At 41.0% G+C, this 27519-nt stretch overlaps 1 protein-coding gene across 2 annotated transcripts; it reads left to right on the top strand.

The window, feature by feature from the left end:
* Positions 1 to 2000: 2000 nt before the first annotated feature.
* Positions 2001 to 25528, top strand: erbb2 (erb-b2 receptor tyrosine kinase 2). 2 transcript variants are annotated; one of them, XM_058061369.2, is made up of 27 exons: positions 2001 to 2213; positions 11319 to 11470; positions 11600 to 11783; positions 11861 to 12001; positions 12135 to 12200; positions 12284 to 12399; positions 12483 to 12624; positions 12713 to 12841; positions 12910 to 13051; positions 13156 to 13229; positions 13389 to 13479; positions 14954 to 15156; positions 15262 to 15391; positions 15468 to 15558; positions 15661 to 15815; positions 15905 to 15952; positions 16027 to 16165; positions 16238 to 16360; positions 17089 to 17187; positions 17261 to 17446; positions 19053 to 19208; positions 19917 to 19992; positions 20067 to 20213; positions 20369 to 20466; positions 21865 to 22056; positions 22134 to 22521; positions 23864 to 25528. In XM_058061369.2, exons 1-27 carry the CDS (start codon positions 2141 to 2143, stop codon positions 24205 to 24207), a joined length of 3885 nt encoding a protein of 1294 aa, XP_057917352.2. In that variant the 5' UTR covers positions 2001 to 2140; the 3' UTR covers positions 24208 to 25528. The 2 variants fall into 2 exon arrangements, with proteins under 2 accessions (XP_057917352.2, XP_057917349.2); XM_058061366.2 differs by having other exon boundaries at positions 22128 to 22521.
* The last annotated feature ends 1991 nt before the right edge of the window (positions 25529 to 27519 follow it).

Below are 27519 nucleotides of genomic sequence, written 5' to 3'. Positions count from 1 at the left end.
TTATGGTATGACTCAGGTGGTTGTGGGTTCGATTCTTATTTATAAGAATTTATAAGAATTTTGCAGCTGAAAGCAGATATGTGAGCTCCATATTTGCATACAAGGAAGTGACTACTTGTTCCCTGTAGATATGTGTACTATATTGGACTTTAACCCTAACCCATGGGGGTGGGGGGTGGGGTAGACCACTGGGGAGACTGGGATGAATGGACTTCATTCTTCCTCCTACTTCTCATTTGTGACAATGGAGTGGAGGGTATGACAAAAAGTGAAAGGGGGTGCAGCATTGGTAAAAAAAAAAAATATATATAGTGTAGGAACTATTTAGTAGTGTGTTCATAGGTTTCTAATATCTGTTGATTATTTTTATTTATTTTATTTTTATTGATTTTTTTATTATTTTATTTTTTGTTGTTTTGTTTGGATTACTTGATAATATTTTCTTGTTAGTTATTTATATGTTTATTTATCATATTTTGTTGGGGTTAATTAGTAGTTTATTTGTGGGTTTATTTCATTGGATAACACCCTGGGCACCTGTAATCTATTTAGGGAGGCAGTGCTCACAGGACCAGCATGCACCGGGGTGGGCCTATGGTTTTTGTACCTTGCATTTTTTCCTTTTTTGTTTGCTTGCTTGGTAATAAAAAAAGAAATATGAAAAAATAGAACAATATTGTATAGACAATGACTCTTTTGCCTGCGTAAAACACAACTCGTGGTACATCAGTGGCCTTTTGATTATAGTTTAAGTCAGGGGTCTCAAACTCAATTTACCTGGGGGCCACTGGAGCTAGGGTCTGGGCAAGGCTGGGCCGCATCAGGTTTTCCAAAAAAACAAAAAAAAAACAGAAAAATATACAAAATTTTTCAGTGCTTTGGTTAAGATTTTCTACAAGAAAAACTCTATATCTTACTTTTTATTTTTCTGCACAAAATAAGATGAAAAATAAATAAATCAAGAATAAAGAAAATCAATCAATCAGTAATAAATAAATATAATAATAATAATAATAATAAAACGGCAAATAATAAAAACTTAAGAAACCACATATAGTTGGTGGGTAGACAAATGATTTTTTTTCAGATTAAAATGAACAAAGCATTATTAGAGCCCTGTAGACATGACAAAACACGACTATAGTCACATTTATACTCTTTTTATTTACAACATATTGCGCAACTGCAGGGTCTTGAGACACATGCTAACTCGCAAACTAGAGCGCTAGCGACCTAAACGGTAGCCTTCAAGTTATTTCCTTTCAACTTAAATAGCCAAAAACTTACCACTTCCACACGGATAGGGAGGATAACTATTAACAGTTATTTAACCTTTAACATGAACATTAATCAAACGTAATAATTTTTTCTGGGTACATGATACCATACAGCATCCATATCAAACTTGCACGGGCCGCACTAACATTAAACTTTCATATCAAGGCGGGGGCCTCAAACCTGTGTCCTGCGGGCCACATTTGGCCCGCGGGCCGCGTGTTTGAGACCCCTGGTTTAAGTTAAGTTTATTTTGGAAATTGCCACTACATATATCTATTACAGCTTGTCACCTGGGATAGGCTCCATCTCACTCATAGCCCTAATGAGGATAAGTGGCATACAAATGAGTGTCAGCTTTTGTAATGACTCATTAGATTGTGCAAGTGTACATAATGTACACAATAACAACACAATAATAACATACTTTGCCTATTGATAATGTTACTTTAAAAGTAAAAAAATATGCGGGGACTTATTAAGGGCATCATTAACAAAATAAACTGTGATTAAATTTAAAAAAACAACATACAAAGTAAATAAAGTTGAGAAAAAGTTAAGTAAGTTTGAAATGAGGGCGGGCTTGTCACGAGCGGCCACTCCCCTTTCAGGCCTTCACGGGAGCGCGCCTCAAACCAGTCTTGCGCGTGCCTACACGCTTTACTACCAACAGGCACGGAATTCCACAGAGGAAGTTCGAGATTGTGAGGGGTGGTAGTGGAAGTGGTAGTGGCGGTGGGTGGGGGGGAAGAAGTCACGAAACAGACGAGTTGCCTCAACGCGTGACAGCAAAACCGCTCGAAACCGGGAAAGGCGAAACGAACGCGAGAGAGAGCCCACTTCGGAATATGGACAAGAGGCGCTGATGGAGGCGGTGAGAAGTTTGCAGTTGATCTGGGCCGTGCTGCTCGCAGTGACGGGCTCGCTGGCCAGAGAAGGTGGGTGACTTTAGAAGCCTTTCTCGTATTCACAACACGACTTCAATACACTCCACGTCTAAAAAAAAAAAAAAAACTACAAATTTGAGTGAATTTCTTAAGTCCAAACTATTGAATATTTAAATAAATGGCACGTTCGCCTCCACGCGCTCATCTAAAATGTCTGGTGACGTGCTAATTAACCGGAAGTATCACACCTGTCACCAACAAAACAAAAAATTCCGTTTAACCTCTTACTTTTGTTGTAACTTGAGTCCAGTGTGTAAATACATACTGTATATACACACAAACAACTGTGAATTGTAGTAACAGAAGGCCAGGTAACAAATATGAGAACCTGCTTTGCAACTTTAGGCTGTCTGTCTCGTGCAGGCGGTAAACTAGCTAGCTAGCTAGCTAGCTAAACAAAAACAACAACAACAACAACAACCAGTGCATTGTGTAGCAGAGGATCATGACTATGTCAATTATTCACTAGTGGCTCCAAAAGGGAGGACATTGTTTCACACTTGTATGCCAGCCAGTGTGAGGAGAGCTAACTGACCGCACAAACAAGTGCATCATGATTGCAAAATTCTTGTTTGGTAGCTAATTAAATCATGTCTAAGTCGTTTCTATGTTCTATGCCAAAATGTGTGCATAATTGATGGGCCTTGCAACTCAGAGGTTGTTTGTTTTGAGTGTTGACATTGCATTATTAGTGTAATGGCTGATTTTTTTTTTAATGCATTCATCCATCCGTGTATTTTGTATAAAGCAGTGTTTTTCAACCTTTTTTGAGCCACGGCACGTTTTTTTTACATTGGAAAACATCACTAAGTCTATAGGAGGAACAAGCTAGGTGTTGCCACACGGTCCACACAGTCTTTACACCACGGATACTCGATACTCGACTTTTCCGGAAACAATGGTATACATGGAAAGGAATATTCCAATCTCTTGTCTACATGCATCGCTATAATCAACCAGAATAGTCAATGGGGCATGCCCAGTAAAACGTAAACACCAACATCACGTGATACCGACTTCCACGAGTTGTTCTTTCACTTGTTGGAATAATTCCGTATTGCCAGTTTTTTGTTTGTCCAGTCTTGAAATTTAGTTTGGATCAAAAACAAAGTCCAGTGCCGATTGCTGGCCTCCATTTTTAAAACTGAAGAACGTCTGGAGCTGCGTGTTACGTCATATCTGAGCATGCGATATGATAAATTTAACCAGGAAAGGATCAAGTTCAATCTTGCTAATATTTTATAATTCAACTCGGTACATGTTTTATATAGATATATATTTTCTTTTGACTTATGGACTTATGAATGGCGTATAGAAGGGTTTAGATTCTGTTCCACAGATGGCGCTAATGCACACAAAAGCTGCTTGCCAACCGCCAATAAAGCACAGAAGAAGAAAAACGCACCTTAACAACTTTCCGTTTGAGCGGCTACAAGATACCTCAATCGGATTGGGGAAAGGAATATTCCACCTCTGGTAATCCGATTATATATTCATTTGGATTGGCACTTTTCTTTCGGAATGAGGTGTATACAAAGGTTACATTCTTTTTGTTTGAGCAAATAAACTAAATGCAATTGGAATATTTGGGTCCACGTATACGTGGATATTGACATAATATTTGCAAATGATGATGAATAAATGTTAATTATAAAAAGTGATATTGGATAATTCCTCACGGCACACGAGTGTGTCGCGGCACAGTGGTTGAAAATCACTGGTATAAAGTTTGTGTTCATGGCTGAGCTGGAGCCTATTCGGGCGAGAGGCGGGGTACAACCTGGACTCGTCGCCAGCCAGCACATATAGACAAACAACCATTCACACTCACATTCATACCTATGGACAATTTGAGTCGCTAATTAACCTAGCATGTTTTTGGAATGTGGGAGGAAACCGGAGTACCCGGAGAACACACACATGCACAGGAAGAACACGCAAACTCCACACAGAGATGGCAGAGGGTGGAATTGAACCCTCATCTCCTAGCTGTGAGGTCTATGCGCTAACCACTCGACCACCGTGCAGCCTAATTTAAGCTTCACATGCAAAAAAGAAAGTGATAATACAAATATGTCAAATGTCATGTCAGTGCACCAATTACGAGTAGTACTTTTCGTTAAACCTGATAAGTTATAACACACAGGGATTGTTTTGTTTTGTCTTCCATGGTGTTCCCCATGGATCAATCCAAAGACCACCATTGTTTTGTTGCTTAATGAGTTCACTTTTCACAATACACATTTCCAGACTATGATTCCGATATTACAAGGGTTCAATCCCACCCTCGGCCATCTCTGTGTGGAGTTTACATGTTCTCCCCGTGCATGCGTGGGTTTTCAACGGGTACTCCGGTTTCCTCCCACATTCCAAAAACATGCTAGGTTAATTGGCCACTCCAAATTGTCCATAGGTATGAATGTGAGTGTGAATGGTTGTTTGTCTATATGTGCCCTGTGATTGGCTGGCCACCAGTCCAAGGTGTACCCCGCCTCTCGGCGGAAGACAGCTGGGATAGAGGTAGAAAATGAATGAATGAAGAATGTTTAAGTTGCACGGCATTCGAGTGGTTAGCGCGCAGACCTCACAGCTAGGAGACCCGAGTTTCCGCCCTCAGCCATCTCTGTGTGGAGTTTGCGTGTTCTTCCCGTGCATGCGTGGGTTTTCTCCGGGTACTCCGGTTTCCTCCCACATTCCAAAAACATGCTAGGTTAATTGGCGACTCCAAATTGTCCATAGGTATGAATGTGAGTGTGAATGGTTGTTTGTCTATATGTGCCCTGTGATTGGCCACGCGGCAGCTGCTTTGGCTGTCATGTAAGCCAGTGGATGCAGATGCTTTTGGATTTGAGGCAAATGTTTGAAAATCAATACGACTAAAAGCACTTTTCATAGAGGTTAGTATGACACATTCATACTTAAATCAATAACATTGATTAATCTTACCACGCGGCTGTTATAACCAACTGGACGAAGGCTGTCCGTTTTCATTAGTTGGCAGCTGAAATTGGTGTCATTTTGAAAAACAACCATTGCACACATTGTGACACAACAAACAAATCCGCGCTGTTGTCGGGGAACTGGTCGGTGCACTTTAGTCCACAGTGTCAATGTTCAGTATGAGCACCGTCAAGAGGCTGTTATCACTTTCCGCTCGCACGAATACACATTACCCGCACAAATCCAGTGAGATTCAACACAAGAGCTGTATCACCTGTGTCACCTGTACAAAGATGGCAATGAAGTCGCTTCATGTGCTTGTCCCACTTCAGTGCTTCCATTTAAGTGAAGTCACTGTGTAGCGATTAAGTTCTGCTGAAGTCGGCCGCACTTTCACGTTAAGCCGGCCAGCCATGACTCACTCAGTCTAGACGACATGTTAGTAATCTAACAGCTGAGGAAGGGGCCATGCTGTTATCAGACCTTGGCCGAAACCAACTAGGGTTGGACAATACGGACTTGGCATGTATCAATATTTATCATATGATCAATGGAGTGTTGTACAAAAAGCTACAAATATTAACCCGTATAATTAAATACATGTGTCTCAAGTTGTAAAGCATTTCTAACGTTCTATGTAATATAATAGAAGGTAAGAAGATGTAGTCACCCATGCAATTCCAACTGCATATGTAAGATTTTTTTTATCACACTTTTATGTTTACATCAGGGGTCTCAAACACGCGGGCCAAATGTGGCCCGCAGGACACTAGTTTGAGGCCCCCACCTTGATATGAAAGTTTAATGTGTGATATGGATGCTGTATGGTATCATGTACCCAGAAAAAATTATTACGTTTGATTAATGTTCATGTTAAAGGTTAAATAACTGTTAATAGTTATCCTCCCTATTCGTGTGGAAGTGGTAAGTTTTTGGTTATTTAAGTTTAAAGGAAATAACTCGGAGGCTACCGTTTAGGTCGCTAGCGCTCTAGTTTGCGAGTTAGCATGTGTCTCAAGACCCTGCAGTTGCGCAATATGTTGTAAATAAAAAGAGTATAAATGTGACTATAGTCGTGTTTTGTCATGTCTACAGGGCTCTAATAATGCTTTGTTCATTTTAATCTGAAAAAAATAATTTGTCTACCCACCAACTATATTTGGTTTCTTAAGTTTGTATTTGCCGTTTTATTATTATTGTTATTATTATTATATTTATTTATTTATTACTGATTGATTGATTTTCTTTATTCTTGATTTGTTTATTTATTTTTCATCTTATTTTGTGTAGAAAAATAAAAAGTAAGATATTTGAGAACAGTGGAATGTTTTATCAGAGCTTTTCTTGTAGAAAATTGGAACCAAAGCAAATTTTTAAAATTGTTTTCGTTTTTAATAATGCGTTTTTTTGTTTTGTTTTTTGTTTGGAAAACCTGATGCGGCCCAGTCTCACCCCGACCCGAGCTCCAGTGGCCCCCAAGTAAATTGAGTTTGAGACCCCTGGTTTACATAGTTAGACGGCAAACGGGTGCAAGAATAAACAGGCTTCCCCTTGTCTTTCACTTTGAATTTGCACATAGTTATCAGGCATTGGAAAACGCTTCTTACATTAAAGCGGTAAAACGTGCTGAAAATATACTCATCCAGCCGTAGATAAGATAATGTAAGATATGCCTTTATCCGTCCCTCAGTAGGAAAATTTGCAGAATCAGTTAAGCAGTACAAAATACACAATATAAAAATAAACAATATAAACAACCTAAATATTTTTGCTGGTGTTTATTGCCCTTTTAGTTCAACAACTCTGCTTTTATCCATTTGAAATGATCATTTATACTGGTATAAGTAATTTTCATTAATCATCGGAAGAATTTATACCAGTATATACAAATTATTGCCCAACCCGACTTGAAACTGAATATACGTTTAATTTTCCAGTACCATAAATGCTGTAATTCTATCCACGCTCTTTGTTTTTTCCTAAAAAAAAAAGGACAGGGGATTAATCGGAAGCGGGCTATGGCTTTTTAAACATGTAATAATGATTTTGAGTGCATGAAAAAGTGGAATGGAAGACATAGCCTGTCATTAGGCTTGTCACGATTGTCAATAAAACCATTAAATGAGCGATAAATAAAAACAAAGTTGATCATTTTAATAACTTAATTTTTAATAATTTTCAATATATTGACATGTGCATGGGTGTTTATTTCCCTGTCACTCATCCTGACCACACAAGCTACTTCAGGAGGTTGCCTACAGCCACAGTTGTTAATACTTTTGACCTGTTGCTACTTGAAGACCCCAGTGGTTATTCCAGTTTATAGACCAATTGGTAATCAATTGAATAGAGGTGTTAATTGGGGCACATACGCTGTATAAGTACTGTAAGTAGAAATGCATGGTAATAAAAATAAAAAATAAATAAAATAAAAATACATGCATGCATCTGCAATGTGAAAGTGAGGAATGAGCTGAGAAATAACCAAACCTCATTAGATTGTCCAGGTTTCTCTAATGTTTTGGCAGTGGTTTATTTTGTTCTACTTCCTTGTGTTAGTTTAGTTTCACATTCATTTACTATTCAACAATTTGCACTCTGTCTGAACCTTTTGATACAATCCATCTATTTAATGTCAAATGCAGCTGCTCCCACACAGCAGTAGTAAATGTGCATCTTTTGTGTGTGTGTGTGTGTGTGTGTGTGTGTGTGTGTGTGTGTGTGTTATGTGCAGCAGAATGCCAGTTGTCTTTGTGATGGTAATCTTGACATGACAGAGGGCATGAGTGAGGACTACTTTTATGTAACTCCAGTCTTGTTCAGATCCTGTTCAGCTTGTCTGTTGAGCAACACATGTTTTTATTTTTTTTTTCTCTCTCCCCCTTTCTCGGCCGCAGAGTGAAGGGAGAAAAATGTTCACAGCGGCGGGAAGTCATCTAAGCGTTGAAACGGTTCAATGTAGTATTAATCGTGAAGGTCATTTAAACTTAATAGAAAGTCCTGTCGGATCAACTTGTTCTGTTTGTGGAGCTTTTAAAGGGATTTGGACCACTGAGCCCAGCGGCCAGATGATCTTTGTTGTTACCTTGTCTCGGTGTGTCACACTGCTACGTTAGCGCCATTGCTGTCTTGTTTATCACTCACTGCGCACACAACCGTGCATGTGGACCGGCACGTCACCACACTAAAGGTGTGGTTATAAGCTTCAGTGGAACTTCCACTGTACTAGTTATGAAACTTTAGTGCCACAATAACACTATTAACAAGCTTTTTTGGATTTTATTACCTCTGGCTGCACCTGCAATGGTGAGTATCTCTGTATATACGTTGATGTTTTTAAAAGAAGATTAAAGATACACCTTTTTAATCAGGCTTTTAACTAATATTTGAAACTTTTCTCAAGTTTTTATCTTTTTAGTCCTATTTTATGCTCTTAGTCCTTAGCTTTTAACTGCAGTATTTCCTCAGAGGGGGTTCTCCACACTGAGGGTGTGCTGTCCTTTGGTCCTTTGGGGGTTCCTTTGTTTGGTGTGGGGGGTCCGCCCGTCTGTCGGAGTCGGGGGGCCCGGGTGCTGGTCCCCCGATGGTACAGCCTGCGGCTCCTCCCAGTGTGGACGGCCCCAAAGGTGGCATTTCCTTGATCCTCAGTGCCATGCCATGTCTCCCTACTGTGTGTGATCGTGTGTGTGTGTTTGTGTGTGTGTGTCTAGTATGGAGGGTGGGAGGGAGGGGCTTACTTTGTAATTGTTTTTCTTTTTAATTGTGGTAATTGTTTTTAATTCTGTAAAGCACCTTGTGTTGCATGTCCTTGCAGGAAAAGTGCTCTACAAATAAAGTTGATTTGATTTGAAGTTGATATCTTGTAATGACACAGTGGATTATTAAAATGCCCAAAAATTAAATAGTATAACATATTTTTTCCAGGGCAGGTAGCCAGCTCCCCATAATGCATTGCTCACGACTCAGGCATTGCTTAAGGGACTTTCGTTGAACGAACAATGACAAAACAAGAGAAGAAGAAACTGAGAAGCAGCTTAACACAATGTAGAAATAGAAAATGCACTTGGTTGCATGCACTTTGTATATACATATATACACATATAAATATATAAATCCATCTCTTAGTGACTTAATTATTAGATTTTACAAGTAAAATACTTTATTCTGATGTCATTGCTCAAGCACTGGAATTGTCATTTGACACAAGTTGTGACGAGTGGGTGTGTATTTTTGGCGGCCTTACTGTCCACCCTGGCGGCATTTGCTGCGGTGACAGTGGTTTTCCCGTCAGGTTGAAAAGGGCCCTTCCATACTATTCTGACCTGCTCGGTGATCTGCATGACTTGAGCCCTTAATGTGTTATTAAAATCTTATCACGCATCCCAACAATGTCTCTAAAAGAAGGGACGCAGATAGCACCAAGTGGTGGTGGGCTCCAGCAGGAAAAGTGGCTTTGACTATTGAGGGGCTGTTGGAAGCCTGCCAGAGGAAGTCATTTATAACCTCAGAGAAAAGGAGGAGGAGGGACCCTCCACTGTATGACTGCACACTAAAGCATGGAAGCTATGCGTGTATATGTGAACCCCCAACCTGCTGTGGATTGTAATGTTGTATGACCCTGGAATGTAGTGCTGCTATGTGACACACTATGGGGCATCTCAGCACACTGAGACCAGTGGAAAATACATATGAATAAACAGATACATGGTAATGGTTATGGTTTTATTTCATTTGAACATGCATCAGATTACAATTGAATGCATCACATAATCAGTTCACAGTTCCACATGTCCAAAAGGAGTAGGAAGAAGCAAAGCTTATTAAATCCTACCCCTCCATCTGGTACTTTTACAATCAGTAACTGTTACATTTGTTCACTTCCTGCTTTCCTAATATAGTTGAAGTTTTTTTTTGTCATGTACCGAAGTATGAGCATACAATGACATAATGGGTACCATAGTAACTGTCAATATAGTGATATATTGTGCGCACTATGTTGTGCTTTAAGATCATATATATCACTATATTGACAGTTACTATGGTACCCATTATGTCATTGGATGGTCATATCACGTCATACTTCAGTACATGACAAAAAAAAAATATATATATATATATACTGTCAATATAGTGATATATATATATATCACTATATATCACTATATTGACAGTTACTATGGTACCCATTATGTCATTGTATGGTCATATCACCTCATACTTCGGTACATGACAAAAAAAAACTTCAACTATATTAGGAAAGCAGGAAGTGAACAAATGTATCAGTTCCTGCTTTCCTAATATCATTTAATAATTTTTTTTTTAATTACATTTAATAAATTTTTTTTTATTTCATTTTTGTCACATACCGAAGTACGAGGTGATATGACCACACAATGACATAATGGGTACCATAGTAACTGTCAATATAGTGATATATATATATATATATATATATATATATATATATATATATATATATATATATGGTACTTTTACAATCAATAACTGTTACATTTGTTCACTTCCTGCTTTCGTAATATAATGTAATTGAAAAAAAATTAATTACATTTAATTAAATATTTTTTTTATTAATTTAATTTTTGTCACGTACCGAAGTACGAGGTGATATGAGCATCCAATGACATAATGGGTACCATAGTAAGTGTCAATATAGTGATATATATATAGCACATCATGACTGGTTCAAGACTCTTCATCCTTGTATTTAGCAAACATCAACTGCTTGTATTGTTTCTTGAATTGGCTCATCGTTGTGCATTGTTTGAGGGTCTTACTCAATCCATTCCATAGTTTGATTCCACATACTGAAATGCTATGGCTTTTTAACGTAGTCCTAGCATAGAAGTGTTTCAAATGTACTTCTTTCCTGAGATCATATTTCTCTCTTGTAGAGAAGTACTGTATGACATTTTTAGCTAATTGGTTATTTTTAGCCTTATGCATTATTTTAGCTGTTTGAAGATGAACTATATCAGCAAGTTGAAGTATTTGTATACATTGCATATTGTTTGTGTGTGTGATTGTAATATGTATAATTGTGTGTATTTTAAAAGCGAAGTAGGAATGGCCATTTAATTTCTCTCATCACAAATATAAACACATCAGCATGGTAATGGCTTGTCATCTGTGTTGCAGTATGCCTGGGAACAGACATGAAACTGGCCCTGCCTTCTAGCTTGGGAAACCACTACGAGACATTAAAGCTGCTCTACACTGGCTGCCAGGTCGTCCATGGAAACCTGGAGATCACGCACCTTCACGGACAGCCTGACCTCTCCTTTCTACAGGTGTTCATTCATTTATCACTTAGTGAACGAATGCAAAAGTCACGTACATGTAGAAGTCAAGCCCTTCTACTGTTACACTCTTATTTCATAGTCACCTTTTAACTCTTTAACTGTTTCCTGTTTATCTAGGGGATTGTGGAGGTACAGGGCTATGTGCTGGTGGCCCATGTATCAGTGAGCCTAGTGCCTTTGGACAACCTTCGGATTATCCGAGGCAGTCAGCTGTACAATTCCAGCTATGCTCTGGTGGTGCAGGATAACACTCAGGGTGAACAGGGTGGACTCAGGACACTTCGACTCCGTAGCCTCACAGGTTGGGGAAACTGAAACTGCCCTTTCAGACCTGTTTCAATTGAATTCAGCTTCATTTAAATAACTCTCCCTGTGCAGAGATCCTATTGGGCGGGGTCTATATTTGGGGGAACCCCCATCTCTGCTTTCCTGAGCCCGAGAACATTCAATGGAGGGACACTTTGGACGAACAGAACATCCACGCCAAGCAGTACCGACTGCAACCTCGGGCTTCCAACTGTGAGCATATCATTTTGATATTCTTCACCCATTTTTAACATGAAACTTTTCCAAAACTTGTCATAAATTGTCCAAACTTTTTTCCACCAAGTGCTACATACAGAATAATTGCTGACTTCTTTTACTAAAACAGGTCCAAGTTGCGCACCTGCATGTAAGAACAGCTGTTGGGGAGAAACCGAACAAGACTGTCAAACATGTAAGTTATGTCCAACCTTATACTGCACAGGCACCATTTTTGTATCCTAGCATAACTGACCATTGGTCCACTTTTGCCTCCAGTGACGCGTATTAGTTGTGCATCAGGCTGCCAGCGGTGTAAAGGCCCCCTGCCCAATGACTGCTGTCACATGCAATGTGCCGCCGGATGCACGGGACCCAAAGATTCAGACTGTCTGGTAAAATAGGAAACAGTCCTTCGAAAACAACATGTTAGATTCCCCGCCTCAGTAATTGTGAGTCGTCTGCGTCTTCCTCGCAGGCGTGTCGACACTTCAATGACAGTGGCGTGTGTAAAGACAACTGTCCCCCGCCCACCATCTACGATCCCGTCACCTTTCAGACCAAGCTTAACCCAGACAAGAAGTTCAACTTTGGAGCCACCTGTGTAAAAACATGTCCCTGTGAGAAGAAACTCAGTCAAGAAATAATCAACAGGCCACTCTGCAGCTATTGATCAATGACGACCCGTTCTCCCTGTCTTATCTTTAGATAACTATCTGGCTATGGATGTAGCGTGCACGTTGGTTTGCCCCAAAGCCAACCAGGAAGTCATCATCTCCCATCCCAATGGGGACGAGACACAGAAATGTGAAAAATGTGAAGGGGACTGTCCCAAAGGTGGGGACTGACTTTAGTTAGTTGACTTAATTCTGCTTAACTCGTGACTTTCATTTAAATTTTTTCAGTGTGTTATGGTCTGGGTATGGACAACCTCGGCGTCATGGACAATCATGGCGTCACCATGGTAACGTCTTCCAATGTAGCGCAGTTCAGTGCCTGTAAGAAGATATTTGGAAGTCTGGCTTTCCTCCCTCAGAGCTTTACTCGGTAAGTCGTGTCCTCTGTAGTTTTTCAAATGTAAGACCGAATACAAAAAGCCGGAAATGAGTCTTGATTTCAACTCTTAACTCTGAAACGTTGATGTCATGAAGGGACGCCGCTGCCAACACATCCGGCCTGACTCTCGAACAGCTAAGTGCCTTCAAGAACCTGGAGGAGATTACAGGTATTGAGCATGGTTGATCAGTTTGTACTTTTAAAAGATAAACAGTTCTGCTACTTTGACATATTTGACACAGACTTATTTGTGCAGCAAAGCATGAATACTGAGATTGTTGGCTCTGCATTGTGTACATTGTATCTTCATTTGGATTTTGCTGTGCAGGTTATTTGTACGTCAGTGCTTGGCCAGAAGACTGGACTGACCTGTCTGTGTTTGAGAACCTGAAGGTGATCCGAGGCCGGATGCTCTACAAGTAAGATTCTGTCTGTCAGTTAACACAGATGACAGTGCTACATTACATTTCCTTAAATGTACTATAAAGACACAAGATGAGACACTGACAAATGAAAACAATTCAAACAAAAGATGAAAATATGAGCTGGAAACCTCTTATTAACAAATATACAACATAAGGTGGACAGAAATATTTCAGTATTGAACAAAGCAAAATTTGTTCTCGATCAGAAACCACTCCACACTCTTTATTGCTCTCTTGTTCTACTATATCTTACTTATTGTGTGGAAATATGGGCTAATAACTATAAAAGCAATCTTCACTCGCTAAATGTACTGCAAAAAAAGTCAGTAAGGATAATTCATAATGCCGCCTACAGAGAACATACTAACTCCTTATTTGTAAAATGACAAATACTTCAACTTGCTGATATAGTTCATCTTCAAACAGCTAAAATAATGCAAAAATGTCATCCAATACTTCTCTACAAGAGAGGAGAAATATGATCTCAGGGAAGAAGTACATTTGAAACACTTCTATGCTAGGACTACGTTAAAAAGCCATAGCATTTCAGTATGTGGAATCAAACTATGGAATGGATTGAGTAAGACCCTCAAACAATGCACAACGATGAGCCAATTCAAGAAACAATACAAGCAGTTGATGTTTGCTAAATACAAGGATGAAGAGTCTTGAACCAGTCATGATGTGCTATATATATATCACTATATTGACACTTACTATGGTACCCATTATGTCATTGGATGCTCATATCACCTTGTACTTCGGCATGTGACTAAAAATTTAAAAATTAAAAAAAAAATTAAATTTTTAATAAAACAAATGTTTACATTTTAAATAAAAAATGTTTACATTTAAAATTTAAAAATGTTTAAATTAAAAAAAATACATTTAAAATAAAAAATAAAATTAAAAAAATTAAAAAATAAATTATTAAACTATATTAGGAAAGCAGGAAGTGAACAAATGTAACAGTTACTGATTGTAAAAGTACCAGATGGAGGGGTAGGATTTAATAAGCTTTGCTTCTTCCTACTCCTTTTGGACATGTGGAACTGTGAACTGATTATGGGATGCACTCAATTGTAATCTGATGAAATAAAACCATTACCATTACCAAATAATTAAAAGCACCAAACCCAAACATTGTCACTGCGTGCCACTGATCTGATTCCTTGTCTTTTCTTTCTTTCTCTTTAACCCCTGTGTTTCATTTGAGCCACGGTCAGGGTTATAAAGGCTAATTATTAGCCAGCGTAGCTGCTTTTACAGGAAACACGCAGCTGCCAGGACAAAAGTAACCGTCAGTGTGGATGAGGACAGGAACAACATGTACAAACTAGGTCATAGCAAGTGTAAATTCTTCCCTTTACTTTTCATGACCGTGTGTCTCAACAGTGCTGTGTCATAAGGGATTTCACGTCATGTAATTATTTGGAAATAAAATTTAAATCAATCTCTTTTATTTCAGGGGCGTGTTTTCCCTAGCTGTGCAGAATCTGCACATCCAATCTCTCGGATTGCGTTCACTACGCAGCATCAGCGGAGGTCTGATCTTGTTGCATAACAACTCTCAGCTATGCTACACCAACTCACTGCCATGGAAGAGCCTCCTCCATCCCACCCAGGGTCCCCACTATATCGTCAACCGCAACCAAGACCCACAACTTTGTGGTGGGTAAACGCATTTGTACAATATGTTAATAATGCTGTAAGTTATGTCAATATTTTTGACGTGGCTGAGGCGCCATTTCTGAAGGTTACTTTCTTGTGTTTCAGAGGCCGAGGGGCGTGTTTGTCACCCGCTGTGCGACGGCGGCTGTTGGGGACCGGGGCCCAGCCAGTGTGTATCCTGCAAGACTCTCCAGCGTGGCACCGAGTGTGTCGAGCAGTGTGACCTCAATCAGGGGTCAGCAATATAATGAATAAAAACTAAATGCTGCTTGTTTGCTGCCTGTTTAATTATAATATTGTTTGTCTTGCAGGCCAGTACGAGAGTACATCGATGGATTCTTGTGCGTCGCCTGCCATGCAGAGTGCCGACCTCTTAATGGCTCTGCCTCCTGTTACGGCCGGGTGAGACATACAGGAAGGAGACACAGAAACAGTCCTGAAATGTCCAAACATTATAGTTAAACGGATCTATATAAACCATGCATACATATATTCTATCTGCAGGGTCCAGACCAGTGCACAGAGTGCCAGAACTTTCAGGACGGCGACTCTTGCGTGGATCACTGCCCCAGCGGCGTCAAGGAGGATCAACAGACCGTGTGGAAGTACAGCAATGCCACAGGACACTGTTTGCCCTGCAACACCAACTGCACCCTGTCGTGAGTGGACACACCCAAGCAACACTGTAAGGACACTTTGTACACACTGCAGGAACAATCTTCACTCCCGGTGTTTTTCTCTGCTTCAGCTGCACTCAGATGGACGAGAGAGGCTGCCCCATCCACACCAAGACAGGGTCTGTTTGCATAAAAAAATAAAATAAAAATAATTACTGGGAAGTAATGAGTAATAAAAGCTTTGTCTATGCAGACCAGCCACAACTATCGCAGCTGCTGTGGGTGGTGTGGTGCTATTTTTCATCCTGCTGGCTCTGCTCATCTTCTACCTGAAGAGGCAGAAGAAACTGAAAAAGAAGGAAACAATGAGAAGGATCCTGCAGGAGCACGAGGTGGACACCAAGCACTAAAATGAAATGTGGCAGAGATAAAGTGTGTACTAATGGAAGAATGTGCTTTCACAGCTGGTGGAGCCTTTGACACCCAGCGGGGCTTCACCCAATCAGGCTCAGATGCGCATCCTAAAGGAAACAGAGTTAAAAAAGCTCCGGGTTCTGGGCGCTGGAGCTTTTGGTACCGTTTACAAGGTTGGTGGCCTATTTAAATTAAAGTAGCACCACCCCCAGTTTGCGTGTTTTAGGTTAATGTTAGCAAAATGTTACATCAGATTGCAGTTAGCGTACAATATGGTGGCCATCTTTTCAAGTTATTAATACACTATGTGAATCCAACTCTATTCTTAATCTATTAATGCATATCTAACATCCTCTTAGCATCCTTAGTTTGCTAACAAAATGGCAACCGGAACCAGAAGTCGGCTATGTTGCCCGAGTATGATCTTAGTGTTTTTCTTATGGTGGAGTCAAGAACGCTGGCCTTAACTAAGGCAACAGAGGCCTGCAGTTCTTTGGATGTTGTTGTTGTGGGGTCTTGTGACCTCACTGCTGCGCTCTTCGGGTACTTTTGCTTGACTGGCCACTCCTGGAAAGGTTCACCACTGTTCCATTTTTTTGCCATTTGTGGTTGATGGCTCTCACTGTGGTTTGCTGGAGTCCCAAAGCATAGGAAATGTCTTTATAGCCTTTCCCAGACTGATCGATTGAGCAAATACATCATTTTAAAACTGCACTTGGGGTTCAGTTGTGTTGTCATTAACTCATTTTTTAAACATTTAACATAAAAAAAAAATTATTAGGAGGGGGCAAACACTTTTTCCACACCACTGTATGGATATTTTCTGCATGTTAAACTATGAAAACGTGTACAAATCTTTCATCATTGGATCATTATTTACTTATTTTGACTCATTCTGCAGGGAATCTGGACTCCTGACGGGGAAAATGTGAAGATACCGGTAGCCATCAAGGTTTTAAGAGAGAACACCTCACCAAAGGCCAATAAAGAGATCCTTGATGTGTGTATTGTATATCAAACCATAAGAATCTCATTTACAGACTATTTCAACATTTTGTCTCGTCTTTCCCCAGGAAGCGTACGTGATGGCAGGTGTGGCCAGTCCGTACGTGTGTCGTCTACTGGGCATTTGTTTGACCTCTACCGTGCAGCTGGTCACTCAGCTAATGCCGTACGGTTGCCTCCTGGACTACGTCAGGGAGAACAAGGACCGCATCGGCTCCCAGTTCCTCCTCAACTGGTGTGTCCAGATTGCTAAGGTAACCTTATCCATTACATAACATTATTTTTTAATGCACAAGACTAGACACACACAAACTAAAAGCACGTCTAAAAACTCCAAGGTAGGGCTTAACAGGAAGAAACTGATGTTTGGGTTGGTCACCTGTTCAGACACGGTCTCAAGTTCTTGTTTTTTTAATGCACAAGATTAGACACATACAATCCAGAAAATGAAATGTAAATCTTACACTTAGGGGGAAAAAGTGGGCTAATAAATTGACAATAAAAGCACAAATACTGCAGATTTCTCAAAACATGCGGATTGATACAAGAAGCACTCTACAAGAAGCAATGAAGTCTATGAAATTTAAAAAAAAATCCAAAAATTGTTACAACTATAATGATGAAAATGGTAATATTAATGATGATTATAATAATGGTGATCATAATAACAACAATAATGGTAAAGATTATAACAATAATGATAATAAAAGATAATGATAACAATAATAATATTACAATGATAATAATAACAGGAGAAAACAAGATTGTTGCATGAACATGATTATATCTTGCAAAAAGTTGTAGGCATTTATAAGCTTTTGCTTCAGCCTACTCCTTTTGGGCTTGTGATCAGATAGTTGAATACAAATGTAAATAATGGAATTTTTATATTTTGATTGATGTAAGAAATGCACTGTAATGTTTCATATCTTTGCCCCCCCAAAAAAACCTTATTACAATTTACGTTAATTAGTTTCATGGAATGGAATGGAATGGCCTTTATTGTCATTATACAAGATGTACAACGAGATTGGAGAGCTTCTCCTTTCAGTGCAGTAGTCAAGTTAAAAAAAGTAGAGTAAGTAGAGTAAAAAAGAAAATTTAACAAGATATATACAAGATATATACACATAGTATTGCACAGGAGCATATGCAGGAGCAGACATATTACTTTTAGTGCAATGACTGGTGTATACAGATGAGTGAAGTCACATATGAGTGTATTGTGTTGGGTTGTTAAATAAATAAATATGATTGAGGTAGTAACAGAGGCAGTGATGGAAATATTGCACATTTGTGTACATCAGTTTCAGAGGGCCGAAGTGGTTAGCACTTTGGCCACACAGATTGGAAAGATCTGAGTTATCAAGTATTTATGCTTGAAAATGCTTCCTTTAGGCATAACATGTAATATTTGCTTAAATATGCATATTTTGTTCACTACTAATGTCACTACTAGGTCGTATTCAACCACGAAACACCATGATTTTTTTAATATATTTTGAGTGGCGAGGGACCACTTTAAAATACTATAGTATTTTTCAACAATGTTAAATAAGTCTCATAATGTTAACCAAGTATACCAAGTAACTCTGCACTTGTCCAATGTAATAGATGACTTGTATCACATACAACAACAGAGGCAGGACAGCAGTGCTAACACAGTGCTAACATTACAAACACATTTTAACAGCCATATCAATATCATAGCAATATCATACCAGGTTAGTCTACTCACTGAAAACAAACGAATGATCAAACAATACAAACTGTGAAATGTGTTTTTCTCATGTTTGGTAGTTCAATGGGAACTATCTGTCTTCCTCGACATTGAATGGTGGTATCATTTTCTTGACATAGGGGATGAACTATCTTGAGGAGGTGCGCCTCGTCCACCGAGATTTGGCAGCCCGAAATGTTCTGGTGAAGAACCCAAACCACGTGAAGATCACAGACTTTGGCTTGGCCCGCTTGCTTGATATAGACGAGACAGAATATCACGCAGACGGGGGCAAGGTAAAGTAGCATCGCCGTTAGCCTTTTTAGCCTCACAGCTCGGAAACCTGAGTTCGATTCCGCTCTCCAGCATTTATGTGTGGAGTTTGCATGTTCTCCCCGTGCATGCGTGGGTTTTCTCCGGGTATTCCGGTTTCCTCGCACGTTCCAAAAACATGCTAGGTTAATTGGCGACTCCAAATTGTCCATAGGTATGAATGTGAGTGTGAATGGTTGTTTGTCTATATGTGCCCTGTGATTGGCTGGCCACCAGTCCAGGGTGTACCCCACCTCTCTCCCAGAGACAGCTGGGATAGGCTCCTGCATCCCCCGCGACCCTTGTGAGGATAAGCGGTAGAAAATGACTGAATGTTTAAGTTTAGCACGGTGGAAAGTGGTTAGCGTATAGATCTCACAGCTAGGAGACCAGAGTTTAATCCCATCCTCGACCATCTCTGTGTGGAGTTTGCATGTTCTCCCCGTGCATGCGTGGGTTTTCTCCGGGTACTCCGGTTTCCTCCCACATTCCAAAAACATGCTAGGTTAATTGTCGACTCCAAATTGTCCATAGGTATGAATGTGAGTGTGAATGGTTGTTTGTCTATATGTGTCCTGTGATTGGCTGGCTGGCGACCAGTCCAGGGTGTACCCCGCCTCTTACCCGAAGACAGAGGAGGTAAAAACAAGCGGTAGAAAATGAATGAATAATATTTCCCACTGTGCTTTTAGGTCCCAATTAAATGGATGGCATTGGAGTCTATCCTACACAGGAAGTTCACGCATCAAAGTGACGTATGGAGCTATGGTTGGTGTCTTTCTCCGCTGAATACAAATACACTAATCTCAGTCAAAATTACTTAACATTTTGTACCCCATCAGGAGTGACGGTGTGGGAGCTGATGACGTTTGGCGCTAAACCGTATGACATGATCCCTGCAAGAGAAATCCCAGATGTTTTGGAGGGGGGCGAGCGACTGCCACAGCCTCTAATCTGCACCATCGATGTCTATATGATCATGGTTAAATGTTAGTACTGTACCTCATACTGTATGGTTTAGTTACTTGAGTTGGGTATGGACAAAAACCAAAAGACAAAATATCCATGAACTGCCATAAGGGGTAAAAAAAAAAAAATCCCCACATTATCACTCATTGTCATTTTTCTCGTCTCACTTTGGAAGGTTGGATGATCGACCCCGACAGCCGACCCAGATTCAAAGACCTGGTGAATGATTTTTCCACCATGGCTCGGGATCCACCTCGCTATGTAGTCATCCAGGTATGTATGGAACAACATGTTTTGTTCATTTGTAGAAATTAAGAGTGAATGAAACACGATGGCGGCACAGCGGTTGAGTGGTTAGCGCGCAGACCTCACAGCTACGAGACCAGGGTTCAATTCCACCTTATCCTTGTGAGGATCAGCTGTAGAAAATGACTGACTGAATGGACAAAAGACAAGAAAAAAGCAGAAATAACTAAATACAGTTTTTTTTATAGGCTGCACTTAGATGAGTGGTTAGCACGCAGGCCTCACAGCTACGAGACCATCGGCCATCTCTGTGTGGAGTTTGCATGTTCTCCGCGTGCATGCGTCAATCACTTAACTTAACCTTAACATGCAAAATCCACACAGAGATGACCAAACAGAGAATCTACCCACTGTGTTACTTGCAAAGCAAATTACTTGTGACGCGAAAAAGTTAGAGAACCATAAGTTTTCTTCATATTTCAAAGAAAGTGATAATACAAATGTGTCAAATGTCATGTCAGTGCACCAATTACAAGTATTACATTTCGTTAAACCTGATAAGTTATAACACACAGCGATTGTTTTTAGTTTTGTCTTGCATGGTGTTCACCATGGATCAATCCAAAGACCACTGTTGTTTTGTTGCTTAATGAGTTCACTTGTCCACATCAAATACACATTTCTAGACTATGATTCCGATATTACTAGGGTTCAAATCCCACCCTCGGCCATCTCTGTGTGGAGTTTGTATGTTCTCCCCGTGCATGTGTGGGTTATCTCCGGGTACTCCGGTTTCCTCCCACATTCCAAAAACATGCTAGGTTAATTGGCCACTCCAAATTGTCCCTCGGTATGAATGTGAGTGTGAATGGTTGTTTGTCTATATGTGCTCTGTGATTGGCTGGTGATCAGTCCAGGGTGTACCCCGCCTCTCGCCCGAAGACAGCTGGGATAGGCTCCAGCACCCCCCGCGACCCTCGTGAGGATAAGCGGTAGAAAATGAATGAATGAATATAACATTTACAGGGCTGCAAGGTGGCGAGTGATTAGCGCGCAGGCCCCACAGCTTGCAGACCCTAGTTCGATTCCACCCTCGGGTATTTCTGTGTGGAGTTTGCATGTTCTCCTCGTGCATGCGTGGGTTTTCTCCGGTTACTCCGGTTTCCTCCCACATTCCAAAAACATGCTAGGTTAATTGGTGACTCCAAATTGTCCATAGGTATGAATGTGAGTGTGAATGGTTGTTTGTCTATATGTGCCCTGTGATTGGCTGGCCACCAGTCCAGGGTGTACCCCGCGTCTCGCCCAAAGACAGCTGGGATAGACTCCAGCACCCCCCGCGACCCTTGTGAGGATAAGCGGTAGAAAATGAATGAATGAATGAAACAAGATGTCTTTGCGGCGGCGGTGGCGGCGTGTTCACAGAACGACGAGCAGATGAGCCTGTCAAGCCCAGTGGACAGCCAGTTTTTCCGGATGCTTCTTGAAGAGGATGACAACAACATGAGGGAACTGCTGGATGCGGAGAAGTATCTGGTGCCTCAACCCAACCTTTTCCCCAGGGGTCAGGGAGACGGCGCCCATTCCAATGGGCCGTCCAGGCACCAATCCTACAGGGTGAGTGGCTCTTTTATACAATTCCATCCGTGGGTGTTGCAGATATTCACAATTTGTGTGGAATCTCGCAGCAGCAGAGTAGGGATCAGGGCTTGGACGTCGAGCCACCCGTTCCCGCGGCGGCCCCCCGGAGCATGTACTCCTCCCTCAGCACCCTGGGCCGCAATCAGTACCCGACCTTGCCAATCGGAGCTGGCACCGCCAACGGCACCTGGAGCCATCACTACCCCACGCTGGCACGCAGCCCCTCCGCCGGCGGGCAGTCAGACTCGGTCTTCTTGGACGGGCCTCAGGATGACCCGTCGCTGCCGCCGGCCAGCCCAGGGCGCTACTGCAAAGACCCAACTTACGGGAGCCAGGGCGAGCTTGAGGTGGATGGACCTAATGGCTTTCTTCATCCTCAACATCTTCATCACTCGCTGCCCAGACGAAGCCACGGCTACGGTCACAATCACGCCTTGCCAGGTGAGTTCCAAATACACCCTCAAGAGGTATATTATATTTATATTAGGGGCGGCACGGCGGTCGAGTGGTTAGCGCGCAGACCTCACAGCTAGGAGACCAGGGTTCAATTCCACCCTCGGCCATCTCTGTGTGGAGTTTGCATGTTCTCCCCGTGCATGCGTGGGTTTTCTCCGGGTACTCCGGTTTCCTCCCACATTCCAAAAACATGCTAGGTTAATTGGCCACTCCAAATTGTCCATAGGTATGAATGTGAGTGTGAATGGTTGTTTGTCTATATGTGCCCTGTGATTGGCTGGCCACCAGTCCAGGGTGTACCCCGCCTCTCGCCCGAAGACAGCTGGGATAGGCTCCAGCACCCCCCACGACCCTCGTGAGGAAAAGCGGTAGAAAATGAATGAATGTTTATATTTATTATATATTATATATATTATATTTTATTTTATTTTTTATTTTATTTATATATATTTATTTATATAGCACATTTTATAAACAGAGTTTCCAAAGTACTGCACAGACTAATAAAATAAAAATAAATAAAGGTACAAATTTAATTTAATCCAAAACTAAAAGATCAAATAAGAAATAAAATATTAAAATAGATATTAAAATATTAAAAACAAGAAGCAAAGCAATAAAAGTATAAAAAAATAAAACCAATTAAAATAAAAAGATAGTTCCATAGCTTGGGGCCAACCACAGAAAAGCGGTGAAGGCGTTGGATGGGGATGGGGGGGTATAGCGGCTAAGGTGTTGGATGGGGGGGTATAGCGGCGAAGGCGTTGGATGGGTGGGGGGTATAGCGGCGAAGGCGTTGGATGTGGGGGGTATAGCGGCGAAGGCGTTGGATGGGGGGGGTATAGCGGCGAAGGCGTTGGATGGGGGGGGATGCCTGCGACGCTTCCCCTGCCCACCTGACGTTCCGTCCCTTAAGTCTCATCTTAGGCACCACAACTCGGAGCTGTCTTTCGGACCTCAGTGACCGCGCTGGAGAGTCCATTTGGATGAGGTCCGAGATGTATTTGGGGGCCAGCCCATTCGACGCCTTCAAAACAAACAATAAAATCTTAATAATCAATCCTAAAACAGGCAACCATTGCAGGGAGGCCAGAATCGGGGTGATGTGCTCCCCCTTTTTGGTTCCTGTTAAAAGCCGTGCCGCAGAGTTCTGGACTAACTGGTAAGCGGGTAGTTGGATGATGAATGGACAGATACCGTGGATGGATGACTGATGTATACATGCACCCAGATGGGGTGGGCTCCAGCTCACTCTAACGATGACAAGCAGGATAGCAAACGGATGGATAATCCATTGTACTTGTACTTTCATCTCCTACATATCCAGAGTACGTCAATCAGGAAGCTCACGAGCTCAAGCCCGAGCGACCCACCACGCTGCCTCGCAAAGTCTCCAAGGTGGATAGACGCCTCCCCAACGGCCTCACGTCCGGCCACAGCGTGGAGAACCCCAGGTACTTGGTCCCCGCTAACTCACCCGCTTTTGACAATCCATATTACCTGGACCTCGTGGCCAAGGCGAAAGCCGTCGCCGACGGTGCAGCAGCAGCAGCGGACGACCAGGTGGAACCCCAGCCAGAAGTACCGAGGCAAGTGAATGGATTTGTCACACCCACTGCCGAGAATCCGGAATATCTGGGCCTAGCGGACACATGGAGTGGGCACACTTGAACTTTAAGGGAAGTGAAAGACGATATTTATGCGGCTGGGCGTGTTTTTTGTTTTTTGGGCAATTGTGCAAGCAAGTCGGAAGGCATCCGGTCAGTCGCCGAATTAGAAGGTAATGACACACAGCAACTCCTCACATTCATTCGGTGTTCCTGGTGACATTTGTATTCCACAACCCGCCCCCCCCCTCGTCCCCGTCTGTAAATAATTCACACTCGCACAACTTTAAAAGAATGAATTTTCTTGCACCTCACATCCAAAGCGAGGAACGATATGCATTGAGGAGAGAATGTTTAATATTCCACTCACCGTCTTCCCAACCTGATGGGGTTCCTTCCCATACGCTCAAAGACGTTTTTTGTTCGGATCAGAGGGATCCTTGTGTGCGGCTCATCTGTCCAGCGCTCCCTTAAAAGAATGGCCTGCTGTATGTTGAAGACGGGGGCTTTGTGCTACAATGTGTGTGTGTGTGTGTGTGTGTCTGCAGCTACTTTTGTGGTACGGCATTTTTCAGTAGCAAAACAACAAACTTTTCCGAGACATTCAGGGATTTTTGAATTTGGTTTTCCCTTTGTGCTTGTGGTTTTAAGTGGCCATTCACTATGCAGGGCAGCCATTGGTGAATGTATTCCAAGCGTTGTGAAGAATTAACATGCCGTTAATGTGTTAAATGCATGCGTTTTTCCCGAGGTGGAGGTCGCATTGGGTTGTCAATGCACGGCTCACACTACACAATACACACACACACTGGCATCCCAGTTAATAATCAACTGCCGTTTCTGCGGACTGGTGGCCAACTGGGAGGTCAAAGCCAGTCAATGGAGACATTGTCTACCCTCCAAATCCATGTTGATGAGTCAAACATGTCTTAACCACCAATGGCGTTGCTATAGATGAGCTTCACAAAAAAAGTGTAAAACCCGCTTGAGGTACAATCACAAGCTAATCTACGGCTGCAAACTACTCACGAGTACATGGACACCCAGAATGTTTTGTAAATCGTTTAGCGTGCTATTTCTTTATAATTCTATGAACAGAAGGCAGCCTTTCAGTGACAATTAAGCTGTTTTTAAACAAATTTCTCTGAAATGTTTTTTTTTTTGCATTGAGACACATTATTATTGTGAACATTTGTTTTTATGTAAGAGCACATTGCTATTTGTGTTTTTATATATTTAAAAATATATATATTAATTGCTAAAAAAGCATTTTAACAAGGTGCAACACTCAAAAGCAAAAATATGAGTACATTTTATATAATTTTCCCATCATGTAAATAAACCCCATGATCCCAAACCCATTATAAAGTAACTCTGACAAGGAACAGCAAGGGTTTAAAAAATTATCAAAAATATAAGATAATTATATCACACTTCTTAAGTGCAGAATTCCAAATGCGTTCTAAAGAATCTACCTTGTCAACGGTCATGAAAATAAAACATTGAATTGAATTGAATGCGGTCTCTTCATCTCACTGTATACATACATATACGTATATCTAATACGGGTTCCATATTTTGTGACCAGTGAAGAAATGAAGAAAGTAGTCAATTTATTATGTGTGTTAAGAAATGTAAAAAAAAACCAAACATTTTAAACATAAAAAATATTGCTGTATAAATGCCATGCCATGTATTCATTTGGAATGTAGGCTTAACATCAGATATTAGACACAAGCATTTTTTCTACCATCTAGTGGTCATGTGTGGAAGTACAGCTAGTGTTCATTCATTCATTCATTTTCTACCGCTTTTTCCCTCACGAGGGTTGCTGGAGCCTATCCCAGCTGTCTTCAGGCGAGAGGCGGGGTACACCCTGGACTGGTGGCCAGCCAATCACAGGGCACATATAGACAAACAACCATTCACACTCACATTCATACCTATGGACAATTTGGAGTCGGCAATTAACCTAGCATGTTTTTGGAATGTGGGAGGAAACCGGAGTACCCGGAGAAAACCCACGCATGCACGGGGAGAACATGCAAACTCCACACAGAGATGGGTTCCGAGGGTGGAATTGAACCCTGGTCTCCTCACTGTGAGGTCTGCGTGCTAACCACTAGACCACCGTGCCACCCCAATGCTAGTGTTAAAAATGTAAAGTATATTAAATGTAAATTACACAATATGATTTTAAATCATATGAAGCCATGCAGTCTTAAAGCAAAATATATAACCAACCACACTAATAATAATAATAATAATAATAATAATAATAATAATACATGAAACAAAAGCGATTGGATGGCGACCAGTCCAGGGTGTACCCCACCTCTCGTTTGAAGACAGCTGGGATAGGCTCCAGCATGGGGGATAAGCAGTATAGAAAATGGATGGATGAATAAACAATAATTAATCAATGACATGGACATAAAAAATCTTTCTTGCCAATATTACATTTTATTTTGAACATGCATTAGCTTACAATTGAATGCATCCCATAATCAGTTCACAGTTCCACATGTCCAAAAGGAGTAGGAAGAAGCAAAGCTTATTAAATCCTACCCCTCCATCTGGTACTTTTACAATCAGTAACTGTTACATTTGTTCACTTCCTGCTTTCCCAATATAATTTAAGTATACTTTTAATTTCCTTTTATTATCTTTTATTATATATATCTTTTGAGTATTTTGAAAAGCGCTATACAAATAATATGTATTATTATTATTATTTAATTAATTTGTATTTTTTAATTTTTTTAGTTTTTAAATTTTTTTTATATTTTTTATTTTTTGTTACATACCGAAGTACGAGGTGATATGACCATCCAATGACATAATGGGTACCATAGTAACTGTCAATATAGTAATATACATATATAGCACATCATATCTTCATGGTTCTGAGGCTGTCGCTTGGCAACTCCACATTTCAGTTTCGCTCCAGAGATTTTCTATGAGATTACTGAACATACTGAACGATGACGGCTTAACTCAGGTGGTGGAATCGTTGTCTCGTTGGCCAGCCGTCCTTCCATGACCATGTCCTATTATTTTTTTTAGTCAAGGCACCGAACCCCCAGTAGCTCCTGATGCTAAACCAACAATCGTTAGTTAATTATTTAATCTCGCTGTTAAAGCATAACAATTGTGCAGTGCTCATGTCTTAGTAAAGGCTTGAATATATGCTGTGGCCAGTGAGGCTATATGTAAATATTGCTCCAGCACACCTGTATGGATATTTCGGGCGGGGTTGGGGGGGGGGCAAACAAACAAACAAACACCCGATTTACATTTGTAACTTGATCATTGTATATGAACAAGCACCTTTATTGGATTAAAAACAGTTTAATTTCCCGATATTATATAAATA

Source organism: Doryrhamphus excisus, unplaced genomic scaffold (genome assembly GCF_037039965.1).
Source record: "Doryrhamphus excisus strain RoL-2023G ecotype Guam unplaced genomic scaffold, RoL_Dexc_Guam_v1.1 HiC_scaffold_24, whole genome shotgun sequence".
Lineage (NCBI taxonomy): Eukaryota > Metazoa > Chordata > Actinopteri > Syngnathiformes > Syngnathidae > Doryrhamphus > Doryrhamphus excisus.
The sequence above is the reverse complement of the archived record's forward strand: the minus strand, read 5'-3'. Positions and strand labels throughout refer to the sequence as shown.